At 34.6% G+C, this 16,579-nt stretch overlaps 1 protein-coding gene and 1 long non-coding RNA gene across 2 annotated transcripts; both read right to left on the bottom strand.

The window, feature by feature from the left end:
* Positions 1 to 3,491: 3,491 nt before the first annotated feature.
* Positions 3,492 to 6,994, bottom strand: LOC126818436 (uncharacterized). The gene is made up of 5 exons (XR_007679236.2): positions 6,863 to 6,994; positions 5,938 to 6,069; positions 4,644 to 4,798; positions 4,146 to 4,281; positions 3,492 to 3,766 (listed from the first exon to the last, which is right to left on the bottom strand). It is a non-coding gene; the product is annotated as an uncharacterized LOC126818436 (long non-coding RNA).
* Positions 6,995 to 7,238: 244 nt separating this feature from the next.
* On the bottom strand, positions 7,239 to 16,049 carry LOC126818036 (receptor-type tyrosine-protein phosphatase kappa). The gene is made up of 11 exons (XM_056100293.1): positions 15,917 to 16,049; positions 15,333 to 15,420; positions 14,637 to 14,713; positions 14,266 to 14,308; positions 12,552 to 12,649; positions 11,930 to 12,052; positions 11,426 to 11,577; positions 10,126 to 10,261; positions 9,159 to 9,308; positions 8,676 to 8,775; positions 7,239 to 7,321 (listed from the first exon to the last, which is right to left on the bottom strand). The coding sequence occupies exons 2-11, from the start codon at positions 15,379 to 15,381 to the stop codon at positions 7,239 to 7,241; spliced, it is 1,011 nt and encodes a 336-aa protein (XP_055956268.1). The 5' UTR covers positions 15,382 to 15,420; positions 15,917 to 16,049.
* Between the last annotated feature and the right edge of the window lie 530 nt (positions 16,050 to 16,579).

Raw genomic sequence — 16,579 nt, 5'->3', positions numbered from 1 at the left:
GTACATGACAACTTTCAAATTTTCGCCAGTTTAATTTAAAGGTACAATAATGCAGACTATAAATCAATTATAGCCTACAGACTTTCTGATCTTGGGCAAAGCATAGTATATATTACCAAAAGTCATATTCATATTGATCCAAAGAATAATGCAAATCGACCAGTCGTGACGGAAGTTATGGCCAATTAAAGTTAGTAGTAAGGTAGTCGTTTACTGAACAATAATTCATTTCTGTCTTGGAAGATCGAGGTCAAAATGGCATCTAGATCACTATATAAAGAGCACTGAAGTCCCTATTTATGTCAAATCGTGTCCTTTTCACTGGCACCTAATACTCACAAATTGCTTAAAGATACATCATGGAAGATTAAATAAAGAGCCGGTAGTTCTCAGTATAATAGTAAAAAACTAGATAATGTAAAGGGAACTTGCTGAAAATTTTCAGTCAAATTGATCCACCCTGAACCGAGTATTTAGCGACTTAGTTTTGGGCCTAGCCTCGATCATCATTAGTAAAGTAGGTACGATAAAAAAACCCATAGTCTCGATTATCCATTTCAGGATTAAATCATGAGAGGAAGCCAAACAGCAAATCAGAACCAAATCCAATAAACATCGCAGGCTAGCGATGGCATCGAGAGTTGATTATGGTCTGGATAAGTTAATTATTAATTTAGATAACATTTCGGGCCTACCGACAATAGACAGATTTAGCTCTTGCATAATGTATGTTTAAGTTAATAATAAACGTTGGTTATGCATATAGTTATTATTCAATCATGAAATTAATAATTATATAATTAATAATTATTAAATTTGAAAATGGTTATGAAATATGAATATATAAAAATATTAAATATGTAAATAATTGTGAAATATGAAAATAATTGTGAAATATGAAAATATTAAATATGTAAATAATAATCATACATGTAGCTATGTAATTATGTAATAATTAAATAAAATAACAATGTAGATATCATAATATCAATGTATATTGAAAGTTATAGAACAGAAGAATGTTTTAATGTCTCATTGGGTAATAAAAGGTAACTTCTAGTAACCACCTGTAGGGAAAGCCGTGTCTAATAATCATATAATAAGTAATACTTTCTTAAAGATACATTATGGGAGATTCGATAACGAATTGGCAGTTCTCACTATAATAGTTAAAAACTAAATAATGTAAAGGCAATTTGCTGAAAATTGCAGTCAAATTGATTCACTATGAACCGAGAAATAAGCGATCGAAAGTTCCGCATAGCCTCGGTCATCATTACTAAAGTCGGTACGACAAAAACCACATTTCAAAACAGTATCCTAATTCTTGGATATGGTAGCCATTTAGGGCAGAGATCTATTCTTGAAATAGCGTAGATAGTTCTCTGTGTGCAGAATGCGCCTTCAAGAGACGTCATTCGGCAGAAGACTACCTCCAAGATCGGTTGCATTACGTGTTTCTTGTACTCAGTGCACAGTTTATTTTTTCTAAAACGTGGCTATGTCCAAATTTTGTATTTAAAATATTCATAGCTACGTTTATGTATTTTTCAGAGGCTCAAAAGTGTTAGAATCATATCGAATACTATCTAAAAGTCCTTGATTGTATATCTTCTGAGTATTTTGAGTGAAGCATATTCATTGCAGACCCCCCCCCCCCCTCCCCGACATTCAGCAGACCCATTATGTTCATTTTGAGTGAAGCATATTCATTGCAGACACCCCCCCCCCCCCTCCCCGACATTCAGCAGACCCATTATTTAAACAGTCTTGAAAATCACAGTTTATAAGTCTGGAAAGAAGAAGTATTAAAAGTTGTACCTGACAAAATGTCAGACACTAATGTTCTGATCCATGACATGTTGAACGTTGCGGCGGATATGTAGTACTAATATCAATGAACACACAGAAAGAATGCTGCTGAATTTGTACTTGGCAATGTCTGAAAGGTGCCTTATTGCTAGGCTTAACAAGCTATGCTAATATTTCATCTAATTACATATATAAGAAAATAAAAGTTTGTCTTGTATAAATAAAGATTTCAAATAACAAGTTATAGAATAATATACAAATAGTAATATACAGTATTTGTTGAGTGGAAATAAGTATAAATACATGGATATAAAAATAGTTTATATAATTCATATAAAATATAAAAAGCGGTTATCATGCAAGATACGCCTATATTTTGCAAGAGATCAGGGGCCATAATCCAGGATGTTACGGTTCGAGATGAGCCAATATCGACAGGAATATAGATCATTGGGATATAAACATACATTTAAAGTTTCATCAAAAGCGGATAAAAATTGTGACCTCTATAGAAGGTCTACAACGTTGGTATTACATACTTTTACACTATTTGCGTACAGGGGAGCGGTCATTTTGTTGGGCAGTTTCGGTCCGATTTTCACGAAATTCGAACTCAGCCGTCATTATATTTGTACGATTTGGTATTACATACTTTTACACTATTTTTGTTCAGAGGAGCAGTCATTTTGTCGGGCAGTTTCGGTCCGATTTTCAAGAAATTCGAACTCAGCCGTCATTATATTTGTACGATTTGGTATTACATACTTTTACACTATTTTGAAATTTCAATAAAAATTGTGACCTATAGAGCATCCATAAGCTAAAACGGAATTTTTCGTACAATCAGTGGCATTAATCCTGAAAGTTACGGTCTGAAATGCTGAAATATTGACAGGGACCGAGATCTGAGGTATTTCTTGGCTTAACAAGCTATGAAAATATTTCACCTAATTACATATATAAGAAAATAAAAGTTTGTCTTGTATAAATAAAGATTTCAAATAACAAGTTATAGAATAATATACAAAAAGTAATATGCAGTATATATCGAAAGGAATATAGATCTTTGGGATATATAAACATACATTTTAAGTTCATTAAAATCGGATAAAAATTGCGACCTCTAGAGAGTCCAGAACCTTGCTATTGCATACTTTAACACAATTTACGTAGAGGGGAGCGGTCATTTTGTCGGGTAGTTTCAGTCCGATTTTCACCAAATTGGAACTCATGGTGTAACGGTTATATATTTGAACGGTTTTGAAAATGAAATAAAAATTGTGACCTATAGAGCGCCCACAAACTAAAAACGCGATTTTTCGTATAATCAGGGGCCTTAATCCACAAAGTTGCGGTCCGATATGCGTCAATATTGACAGGGGCCGAGATCTATGCGTTATAAACATACATTTAAGTTTCATGAAAATCGAATAAAAATTGTGACTTCTTTTTTTTTTCCTTTTTTATATAAACAATTGTTTATACTCAGAAAATGACTGAGGACCAGGCTAGGCAGATATTACCTCTCTCCAATAGTACAGAAAATGTATACAAAAAGATTATGTAACCAAATTATGATAACATCATTTTGAATAATATAACATGAACAAAACGTCTATGTACATAATTCTAATTGAACCTTCCGGAGATGTCTAGAAGTGTCCACAAGCTAAAAAGGAGCCGAGAGAAAGGAAATAAGATCTTTGGGATATAAACCTATATTTCAAGTCTCGTCAAAATCGGATAAAAACTGTGACCGACCTGTAGAGTGTCCACAGCCAAATGTGGCGGACGGGACGGACGGACTGGGGCTTCGACAAAATACGATCGCATGAAAATGTGTGTGTATAAAAATATATTTGGATGTAAATGAATATTATAAACAAGAATTTGCATAAGAAGAAAATTCATCTAAGTAAACTCCAACAGCATCAAAACAAAACTTAACTTGCTCCTATAAAATATAAAAGTATTGATGATGTATACTAGTATTTCATTTGTATATACAAGATTTATAAGAGCTTTACCAAGGTTTGTAGTTCAAAAAGCTAACTTCAATTTGATTAAATTTAAAGTCTTTTTATGCATGAATAATATTTTCCCCTAACTAAACAGATGATTTACAATGTTTTGCTGCCAGTATTTTGTTGATTGCAATTTTACTAGGAATTCGTTAAATTATTTTATAACTAATAACAGGCTCCGTAATGATCACATTATTAAGGTATGTGTATGTTTAAAATTGAATGTCTTCCAGACAAACACAAGAGTCAATTATTATGAAAGTCTAACTGGGAATTAAACAAGATAAATTATTATACATGTATACTTACATACGATGCCATAATCTGAGGTCTAGAAAATCGTAATTGAACTAAAGTCTGTAAAATACTGACATCTTGTTCTATGGTTAATCTTTCTAATAAAGCAGCTAGAACACAGAATACACCCGATTTCTCTACACCATTGCTATACAAAAAATAACATATCATCCCATATATGTTTCTTCTCAACAAATACACAATGTGTTATGAAAGGAAGACACTGACTCGCTCCCTTGGTTGGCCTACGGGATTTTCCGACGAGGTTTCCTCTTGTCAGTGGTGCAGGACGGGGGAACGAAAAACCGAGTTTCCGTGTACCCATTGGCGTGCACGTTAACGATCCCTTGGCAGTTGGAATTCGATATAAGAGTAGGCCTTAGCGCCGATGTCCGGGCACCCCCCCCCCATTTCTTTTCATTTCATTTTTCATTGAAACGTTAATAATTTTCCTCCATGTCATGATCATTACACAATTTCTCTATTAGCAAATACGTATTTATTACTTACAGACAATGAACTAAGAGGGGACCATCTTCATCGTTCTTAGACCATGATTTTATATCGTCAAGGATTTCGAAGATAGGATTTGCAGATTTCGGTATTTTCTTCTTTGTGTCCCAGAAGTTGCACCGATAAACCTTTATTTTCTTCTCCGAGTTACCCTGTGATAGCAATTATTAAAATGACACTAAAAGAAATAGCAATGAGATGTTATCCTTGTCTTATGGTCTTCCATATCTTGAATTAGAAGCAAAATATTTTGACCCATCAACATAAGACGCTTGTACTTGTTTTTAGAGATGATAATTTTGGTGTCATATCAAAAATCGCAATCGATGCATATTTGTCCAACGAACAAGCATGTCAAGTTTCATGTCGATCATACGTGAATTGGCGGATCCTTAAACTTTTTTTGCAAAGAGTGTCCCCCCCCCCCCCACGCAAAAGAAAACGAACAACAATAGAACCAGTTCCTGTTCTAAATATTTACCATATATTCTAAACGATAAACCTGTTTTTGGGGTTTTTTTTGGTATGGCCAGATGATTACTGTCTTTTGTGCCGACCAATCATAAACAGTTGTTTACGTTGAATCGATTCCCACTCAAAAAGATACGGTTGCTATACATACGATTCTGTATTTTAGACTGTTTCAGGTAAAATAATATTTTAATCTTCATTAATAATAATTTTTGAAAAATGCCTATGCTAGAACAAAAAGGGTCAAAATAAGACCTCTTTTGTGATTCTTGTCAGCGACACTAACGTTACTATGACAGGAATTAATGTATGTAAAACCATAAATTAAGAATACTATTCTTTTGTGATACCGGTACCTTACCCGCGACATAACCGAGAGAGGGAGAAATTGGGTTTAACATCCACTCGACACAATCCAGGTCATTTCCGGACTAACATATGGTTCAATTTTATTTCCATAATTCGCTTCCGCGTAGAGGGGTCTTTAGCAGTGGGAGGAAACCGGAGGACCCGGAGAAAACCCACGAGGTTGGGCAGGCGACCCTACTCCTTGTCACGTACAACCTGAGAATCAAAACCACGCCAGTTGACTCAATAATAGACTTTATGGTGCAGCGACCACGTGCTAACCATTCAGCCCCCCGCGACATAACTATGGCACAAGTTAATTTAAGTAAACCCAAAAGTTCAATGTTTGCGAAATATATCTGCTATGAGATACGGGTTACGAAACGATTATTGTAGAATTTCCCCAAACTGCCTAAATTATATCGAAGCATGTATTATAATAACTTAATAATTATGAAATCTTATTACTTACGTCACTTCCGTCTCTAATCAAACACGTAACAATGTTATAATAATCGCCATCTTGTGTTATTTCATCTTCTATAGTAATTATAAATGGTCCACAAACTAGTTCACCTTTGGTTGGGAGAAAATGACCTATATCCTGCAAGACAGGGATGTTATTAGTTTTAAAGGAGCCCAATCGCTAATATTTGGGACCTAGAAATTGATAAAAATGGGTCGCAACGCATATAGTAATGTAATATGAATGTATATAAACTGATTTACGCCAGAAGTCTCAATCAAATGGCAATCTTTAGCGTCTGGTTTTTCCAGTCTACACCGATGGTATTTATTGCGCATGCTCTCTGGAGAAGAATATTGCGTCATCATTTGACATGACTTGTGGAATATGTCTAGCCCTGTTCTTTGAGTCCCTTGTTCCAAATGGCGCTGAAACGCATTATGGTACACGATTCGTGTACCAATGGTATAAAATGTTTATTTTGTCTTGAATATTGGATATCAGAAGCTCATCTTTGCCCTGTAAGATCACAAGACCAATGTTGATTTGAATTGACAAATAATAATTCATGTTTTCAATGTCGAAGATTTTTGATGATACTGAGTTAGAGACTTAGCTACTTTAACTAAAAATAATAAAAACAACCAGGCAGTTAATTTTTTCCTATTTGTACAAAGTAGATCGTGCAGAGGTTCGGTGAAAGAAATCAATTTAGTAAGACAATACAATACCAGCGACTGTAATATATATGCGATCTGAAAATTTTGAAAATCGACAGAATTCTTTTTATTTACTCCCCAACGAGACCTTTTATTGATAATACAGCAAATCATCACCCCAGTGTTGTACACGTGCTTCAAACAACAAACAAAACCCACCATACTAATATTTCAAATAGCTACATGTAGATTTAATTATTGGTAATAATTACCGCTGATTTTTCAGTAGAGTCCATGTTGATTATAATAGTAACATTTCGTTCTAAAACCATTCTCCAGAAATCTATGATGGTATTTGGTAATGGTGTTTGAGTTAATATATAAGCTTTTTTCCATCTGTAACTCTAGGATAAAATGGTATTTATTGTATTAAAACATCTATTTCTCTGATATATTCATGTATACATTAAACGAACGATCACATATACATTTTAGTGAATGAAACTGTTTAATTCGAATTATATTGTTTAGTTTGAAATCCAGCGATACCTGAAATCCAGCGATAATTTCCAAATGCTGAATATCTGAATTTGTAATTTTCTGATAAGATAAATCGTCAATTTTACGAGTACTAATAGCCATTGTTATTTATCTTACCGGTAGAAATACAGCATTAATATAGTCAGATGAGTCGGTTTCTCTCTTAAATAAACATATTCTTGTTGTATCAGCTGGAATAAACAGAGTAATATATTGTATGAATGTTCAATGGCAATGCTTCCATTTTACAAATTGCAATCCTAGACTAGTATTTAGCGATTGTTGTATCTTTATGAATGGTTGTCGTATTCCATTATAAATGGTTGTTGAGCCTTTATTAATGGTTGTTGTATCTTTATTAATGGTTGTTGCCCCTTTATTAATGGTTGTTGTATCTTTATTAATAAATTGAAATGGAAATTGGTGGACTTGCAATTGAGTCCTGTGACAGTTCTGCTACACCTGATAACAAATTATGAGGAGAGTAAAAACGTGGTACCACCAAACTAACGCGAATACCTTGACTGCTAAAATTCCCGGGTTAACTCGATTGACACCTTTCGAGTGATGGATATATATTCAATTCCACGGTGCTCAATCAAACAGTTGACTAAACAACGTTATTGGAATGATGTGGACCCATGATACATGAAAGGGTCGACAGATCAGCAACTGAAACCAAACTGCCTTCGTGTACTACTCTGTATTGACAGTCCCGCTTTTCCGTTTATCCAATGTTTTTTAGCCCCACAGGGCTTAACGCGGACAAGAGAAGAGTAGGGTTTTAAGGTAATTTATTGTTAATAAGCGTTAGCCCCCACATGGCTCAACACGGACAAGAGTAATGTAGTGTTTTAAGGTAATTTATTGTCAATAAACAATGCAAGAGAAAATTAATAATGCCGGGGCCCTTATTCACGAAAACTTAAACTAAGAAACAATCGAAATTTTAAGAATACTGCAATTCGATTGGCTGACCATTAAAATCAATTTGCATATATCCAATTTGCATATTGGTCAGCCAATCGAATTGCAGTATTTCTTAAAATTTCGATTGTATCTTAGTTTAAGTTTTCGTGAATAAGGGCCAAGGGGAGGAATTCGATCTGACGACACGCGCTGTTTGTAGGTCTTTGCAATCTTGATTCATAACATTCGCATCACTACACATCTGTTTATTTTCGGGAGTCACGGTGCCTAAGTGGGTAAGACGCTGGCTCGCTAGCCTGGAGGTCGGGTGTTAGATCCCTGCATTGGCTGTGAAAGTTCATCCAGATTTTCTGGCGTGGTCCCCCTTGTTGTCAGTGATGCAGGACGGAGGGCCTGGCAAGGACAGCTGTCTAGTCATTCGGATGATACGAAAAACCGAAGTCCCGTGTACACATTGGCGTGCACGTAAAAGATCCCTCGACAGTAGGGCCGCTGTCGAGGCAAAATTTACCCCATAGCACACTGTATGGCGTATGCCCGTCGTCATTAGCAGAACAGTAGGACGTTAAACCCCATTTCATTTAATTTCTGTTTATTTTCTTGTACAATACTTACATGCTAGGACTGTCATGTCTCTATTCTTTGTTCTGTTTTCTTCCAACAAAGCAACTGAAAAATCTTCTGTATTTAAGGAAGGACAAATATCTTCAAGCATCTAAAATTATAAAATAGAGATTATAAATAGAGAAAGATACTTTCTTTGAAATAAGTATTAGGTATTTTGTCAATACAGTATTTTTCCTACAAAGGGCTCATATTTTCTAAACCTCTATTACCACAAGTCCTGATACAGGTACATGTCTGTTTTCTTTTAAAAGTAGTTCAGACTCCCGCCTCTACACAATGATTCTGTTCTTTTATGCATTGAGTTTATTAATCGTTTGTACTGATTTCCAGAATCAAAATCGAACGGGAAGCAATATGACTATTTATATCGAAAAACCCCAGCAAAAATCAAGAAGTTCTTTAAATCCACTAATACATGTAGCTGAACACGTTATACTCTCCTGGAACTTCCATTACATAAGTCCTACTTACCTCAAACTGTTCCTGGAGTTCTGATTTGCCAGTTGAACCATTGACTTTTAGTAGTTTTTTGTACTCGACTTGATATGCAGTCACCGGGAAAGACATATTGCCAGCTATATACCATTCAGCTATAGCATCGTGGAGAAATGCATATTGTTCCTATAAAATATATTATAATGTTAATTTCAGCTATCAATAGAGATCCAGTCCAATATACCCAACTCTCTCTTTCAAATTTGACATGTATAGTAATGGAAGATGTTGTAATGGAATGTAGATTACTAGTATTTTACCATAAAAATTTAGAAATCTACATAAACCTATGATGCATGAAAATTAATAAATTCAAATTTAAAGTAGGACCTGGGCCGCTATCCCTTGCATTATGTAAGATTTAGACAAAGAGCTTGTCGTTCATGCCATGATAGTTTATAAATAGAATATGCATATATTGAAAATTTCAACCAAATTACTTTATAGGGATCGGACCTTGTGAATGTTTGAAGAATAGCGTAGGTCCTGATTTTCATTGCTACCGTTGTTACGATAATAAATTTGGATTATCCATTTTTAAATTAAATTATTAAATTGCGATCGTGTTTCCACCCATTCAAAATCGCGAACATTACTTTATTTTATTCTGAATGTTTAAAGTTTTGACAACATTTGACCTAAATCGTCTCGATTGCCAAGAAAGAGTGCTGCGATAATAAACGTCGCCTCGATTGTTCATTTTAACGATTATATGGCGCGGATTTCTGATACATTAATACCTCAGCCATCCAACAGTCTAGAGAGTCAATTATTGACTTGTAATGTGGATAATATTTATATATTTCAAGCTAGAATAAAGAGCCACGATAGGCAGATTAAGTTCTTAGATAAAGCATCTTTTATGTATTGTTCTATAAACTGGTCATTACAATTTCAAATTTCTGTGTGAATATTTGTAATAAGTTGAAAGTTTAATAATTACCAAAGTTTGAACCATGCTAACCCGTTCATATCGCAGCTGTTTAACACATTCATACATATCTACTGAACCTGTTGCTTTAGCCTCCTCTATTAGAAAATCTATGGCTATAAAAGTCCCTGTTCTTCCAATACCAGCACTAAAACACAACGTGAATATTAATTAAACCTTTCTTTACGTCACAGAAAAATGATAAATTCACCTCCTTGATTCCATGCAGAATCCATCATCTAAATTTATCATGCCATTTAGCATTAGATGCTGGGTTTCTGTATAAACAACCTTAAAATAGATGATGTATTTTTTTATGTTAATATCAATCCAAATGACTTCAAGAGTATCAGTGCTCCAAATCAGTTCTTCTTTTACAATTAATAGATATAACAGAGTGCCAGGAAAGCTAAATGTACTATTATCTCTTCTAAATGGCGAATGAAAGCCAGGACAAATAATTGAACCATCATTTACAGAGTTGGATAAATGTGTTTCATTAAAACCAAAAATATATCAAAATCTTCAAAAAGTAATTTGAGTTCCACTACTTTGTTTATAAAATGAAGAACATTAACATTTAAATGTCCTATGTGAAGACCTTTCTTGGTCAGAAAATGAAACATACCGGTATTGAAAACAAAGAACACTAAACTTTGGGGTGTTTTAATGCCAGTTACAACAGAACTTCATGAAGATGACTTGTAAATAATGTATTTTACAATACCGGTAGTACCGATGGATGTGGGATATATTCTGTATAGTCGTATATTGTACAGATAGAGTTAACAAGAGTTGTTGATGACGGTGGGCCTACTTCAGGCCTAGTCGACAAAGCATCGGGATCGCAAACATCACGCAATTCATCTGATATAATAATCCTAAAAATCGAGGTGTTGAAGGATATTTCAGAGTCTTTCAAAGAATTGAAATGAAATGAGGTTTAACGTCCTACTGTTCTGCTCCTATACTGGGCTAATGAAGAGGGGCATACGCCATACAGTGTGCTATGAGGGAAATTTTGCCCGGACAGCCGCTCTATGGCCTACTCTTATATCGAATTCTAACTGCTAAGAGATCTTTTACGTGCACGCCAATCTACACACGGGTCCTCTGTTTTTCGTCCCACCTGAACGACCAGACAGCTGTTCCCGTCAGACCCTCCATTCGGCACCACTGACAAAAGGAAAACCACGCCGAAAAATCATGGTCGACAGTTGTAATGCACAAAGAAAATCTATTCATGTTGATTACAGTTGTGTGTCTCTTTCTTCTGCTTATATAATATAAAGTAAATGGTTGAAGTTTTTACCTGCAATGTATAACCATTGGTCCTAAATGGGCAGTGTTTGATGTTAGAACTTTGTTTCTGAATTCTACCAATGATGCTGTATCAGTAGGAACACCTTTATCAGGCCAAGATGTATAATGGTACTGTTTAATGGTTCTAGATCTACTGTCGCCCTGAAGAATGTATTTAAATACATGTACAATCTAGTGTATTTCCAGTTTGAACAACCCACCCCACCCGCACCCAACAATCCCCATTTCACTCTGTAAAATATATTCTATCTAATATTGTATCATCTTTTTTCTATAAAATTTAGTTCGTGAATGATATATTTGTTTAATTGTCCTGAAAAATAATTCCTAGCATCTTTAATGTAGTGTTGACTTTTAGAATATTTCATATAGTCAGTTGCTCAACAACCAACCCCCCACCATTCGAGAATATGACCCTGGGTTTGTTTAAGTTTGGTCTGGATAATCCTCTCTGAAGTAAAATTTAAATATAAAGCCGTAATAAAACACTCACTTTGTTAACTTGAAGTGTTCGAACGGTAAAGTTAGCATATGTATCTTCTTTCGTCATTCTGACTGATATTTCCCCAAATGTTTTCTCTTTGCCAAGCGTTGGCCAATATCTAAAACATTTGTGCTGAAAACATATACGAAAATACTTATTATAACATTCTTTTTATGAGACGTCAGTTATCTACCTTTGATCTCAATCCACCCACATTGTACAAGTGGTTGAATCCAGTGATATGTGGTAACAAGACCCGTGACTATAGAACACCAGGCTAAATATATCTGATTAATTACACTACCTGTCGTCCATAGAATAGAACATTTTAGACCCAATAATATGCCAAAAAGACGTGCTATGGCAAAGCAGCCAGGTAACCATACAAGAAATAACCTTCGGCATGGCATTTCTCTGGCAAAATCAAATGTTTCACGGCATCTATGCTAATTGGCTTGCTTTGATAAAATTCCGTTTATATCAACAGTAGGGGATGCTGGATGTTGACAAATTTTTAGTTTATCTTAAACTGGTATATACTGAACGGAATGGGTCTATTTTTTGACTGATAATCTCTTAAAGAGATGAAGATTAGAGATTTTAATATACTTAATCCGTTCATTTGGCTTACCACTCCTATTTCTACAAGGTTAGTCAACATAATTATCTTTCCTGTTTCTACAATCCATATCATTCGCCAGAATTCATTAACAATATCAACAACTGGGCCTGCAAACATGACAAAAATCATTAATTATTGTATTTCAAATATGAAACAGTCCGGCGTTCATAGTTATGTTTTGTGCCAGGAACTAGGTGTCCTCAAATGCTAAACATTATTTTCTTTTTCCTCTAAGAGGCGACAAAACGCCTATCGCACCACCAATTCAGGAGGGATCGACATGACACTTGACACGCTCATTCCTTGGACAATTGGGCATCGATTGTTCGTTTCCTACTTTAATTTAAAAGATAATGATTTTTATATTAGAAAATTTGTATTAAACTATACATAGCTGCGCTGCGCACAAAAAGGGATAATATATTGCAATAGGGAATGAAAATCATAATAATCCGTATGGAATAAACATACCAGAAGTCCGGCAGAATTTTATTATAATTTAAATACTTTGGATACAACAAAAATGGTAGAAATGTTCAAAAACGAGGAGACAGGTTTATATTAGATAAGAAACCTCATCTCTCAACCCTCCGTGTTTCGGGATAAGAGATGGTGCTATATAGTTCCATCTGGCAAAACCCGACGGGGATCACATCGGGACTCAGTAAGGAGAATTGGCAACATTTTTCATCAAAACAACGATTGATTATTGTTATTCATAACATTTCTGTCACGTTCAACTACAATTCAGCATATAATCCTTTCTGATATAGGTACAAATCATGTCTTTTTAAATCGAAGCGATAATAGCCTGATTCTCCGGCATTTTAAATTTGACATCTTTCACGTCATGAAGGCAGGGCGTTGTGTACAACAGCCAATCAAAGTATTAACCTGATACGAGTTGCGCAGGAATAATACACTGTAATTATGGATGTCCGTATCAATTTTGATAAAAACAACACTTGATTTATTTTAATGACAATATTTGCAGATAAACCAAAGGTGTTTCACTAGAGTGGGGTGTGTATGTGTAGTAATTTCTAATAGTATAAAATTAACTTATTTTCAAGATGTTACATGCATTAATAATGAAACTAAAGGCAACCAATCGTAGCTAAAAACAAGCACATCAGTACATCTCAACTTTTTTAGCTACGTTCTCGTAGCTACATGTAGGTTTATATAGCCTATGCCCCAATCCCCTCAGTTTCTGAATAGTGTTTATGAAAAAAGACAGTAACTCGAGTGTGCATACCATGCATAGTGCACAACAACGACTACAACCGCCATGATAATTCAGTAAATCCTGTTATAGCTATCCAAGCTGAAGAAAATACTCGTGCATTAATGAAATACATTTTTTTGTATTAGTAATCAGCCACATAAACGACTTGTATACAAGTATACTATAGCTAATAAATAATCATTGAAAATCAACAAAAATCAATTAATAGTATTGCTGTTCAGATATATATTTGTTGATCTTCAGTCCATAATACTGTTTTCAGTGGAGTATTTGGACATTCCCTCACAGACAAAAAACTAAATTGAAATGCCAAGAAACACGATTGCGACAGTCTGATTTCGGCGTTTGTATGCGGGTTGGTTTGTTATGTGACTGCCTGTGGACTATATATTTTCAGTCGTTGATCCCTTTCCCCAATCTTCGCTACAACACTGACGTATTATCTAAAACAATATAAATATAGCACATACTTACCCTGAGAAGCAACATATTTATTTTTATGATCACCATAGCCCTGAAAAAATAATTGGTTTAATCTTAATGGTCTTAAATTGAAAGTAAATCATATTATAGATAATACCGATTCTTCTAAATATAATTAATTTAACATTAATTTAACAGTATTCCCTATCCGCTATAGGGAGATGGTGGTGGTTATCAAAATTAATGTAGTAAGACAACTAAAGATGTCTACGAAAGGGCCTTGCACACAGTCTTAAATTAAGGTATTCTGTGCGTCATTTTTATATTTTTTTACGCGTGTACTATTATCTTATATTCATATATCATAATCTATTGCTATCAACACAAAGTTACCCAATTTCATTTCAATTTCTTAAACTTACCGTAATATAGCAAGCATTAATGTAATCGGAATTAGGATCACCATTCATTATGTCTAGTTTAACTCTTGAATGATCAACTGAAATTAAATTTGCCAACGAGGTTTAATAGGACCAATGTCATTTAGAAACCGAAGAGTCGTCCACATTTCTAAACCATTCGTATAAACACCACCCCTACGGTCGTATTTAAATCATAATTAGGAATTAACAAAACATTTATTTTAAAGCTATTACTTAATACTGGTATATTCCTAACGATTTGGGAGGATACGTTTGTCGTCTATTTGGTAAAATTAACCTCAATGATAATAACTATTCAGGTTTTATGTTAGAATCCTAGTTTGCCATGTCGCTAAATGTTGTTAGTTAGTTGTATTTTACGTCCGCTTCCACCGAGGTGATATCGCAGACAATGTCGGTAAATTCACACGATAGAGAAATATTTGAAAGAACGGTTACAGATTATTGCTGCCAATCTGATATGGAGCGCAGACCTAAAACGTTGTAAATATAGCACGGAACTAGACTCGCCAGAAAACAAGAGGCAACAGCGAGAGGATTAACAATCTTGCGCATTTTCATGTACATGCGAAGGTGTCGATTACAGGGGCAATATCTATCCGAAAAATTACGAACGACGGTGCAAAAATGAGATAATTTGTAAAACCCGTTGTACTGACGAATTAATTTACTTACAAGCACAAATATTTTTATATCTGTTTTTAGGTTTATTTACAGCATTCATACAATAATCATACGAAGAACACAAACCACTTGGTAATTCCTACAATATATAAACATTATCTTTCAACGTAATAAATAATTTAAGATATCCCTTCTTTAGGAAAAGTTAACATAAATTCTACTTTAGGAACGTTTGACATAAAATTCTTCTTTAGGAAATTTAACAGAAATTTTCTTTCGGAAAATTAACGTAATCCCTTCTTTATAGGAAACCACATGTAATTTGACAAAGTATAAAGTACCATTCTACCAATTATCACGTTTACATTATTAGCTTTTTTTTTACTTCGAATTTGGATGTTCCAATTTATGGAATGTTCACATAACTAACAAATGCTCTATATAAAAACTTATTGTACTAATGTATTTAAAAAAAACACAACATTTTCCTTGAATATAAACTTAAACTAGAAGTGAATCTAAGTAAAGACATTATAGATCGCGACAATGCATCTTGAAAGACCAACACGTGTCATTTTAACACAGACATGTAGAGATTAATATGTATTACACAGGCTGGAAGTAAAAATGAAAACCTTATATTCCTTTTCATACGCAGATTTTATCTTCTTATCTTTAATATATTTCAGTAAGTTTTTCAAAGAAATTCTTGATGATTCTTCTCCTATCTCGTATACGTCATCACCTGATACGTTGACATAAACTGAATTTTCAATTGTTGGTGTCTTTGCTAGAATAGGAATGACAGCTATGTATATATTATACTATTTATAAATAAAATCAATTTATTTATTACAGTTTTCTTTAAAGCCCTGTTCCAGGTGGTAGAGAGTGAGTGAGTTTGTGTGTGGAGGGGGGGGGGGTGGAGTCGAATGGTCTAATGTGTTCATTGGGTCTGTCATTGATTCATGTTCCGTTGTTTCAATCCCGCATGTGACAATGAGTGAGTGCGCCTGTCCAACTTCGTGGGTTTTCTCCGTAACCTTCAGTTGCCAAGGACAAAGGCCCAAACGCGCATGCGAATTGTCGAGGTAAAAAAAATGTACCATATGTTAGTCGAGATTCTACAGCGTGGCTTCCGTTTCTCAATGGCATATAGGACGGAGGGCTTGGCAAAAAACCGAGGTGCCATTTATAGGTTATAGTTTGAATTCGAAATAAGAGACCATAGTGCCACTGTCACGACAAATTATCACTCATAGCACACTGCATCCGGTTCATGCAGAGCAGTAAGACAT

This window comes from Patella vulgata, chromosome 4 (genome assembly GCF_932274485.2).
Source record: "Patella vulgata chromosome 4, xgPatVulg1.2, whole genome shotgun sequence".
Taxonomy (NCBI): Eukaryota; Metazoa; Mollusca; class Gastropoda; family Patellidae; genus Patella; species Patella vulgata.
Note: the sequence above shows the minus strand (reverse complement) of the source record. Positions and strands in the feature narration are given on the sequence as shown.

Excerpts from the sequence above, each read along its gene's own strand:
- LOC126818036 (XM_056100293.1), bottom strand. The coding sequence starts at position 15,381 with ATGAATGCTGTAAATAAACCTAAAAACAGATATAAAAATATTTGTGCT. Across the intron at positions 14,309-14,636 it reads TTAATGCTTGCTATATTACG|CAGGGCTATGGTGATCATAA; the intron begins GTAAGTTTAAGA and ends CAATTATTTTTT. Across the intron at positions 8,776-9,158 it reads AACTCCAGGAACAGTTTGAG|ATGCTTGAAGATATTTGTCC; the intron begins GTAAGTAGGACT and ends TTATAATTTTAG.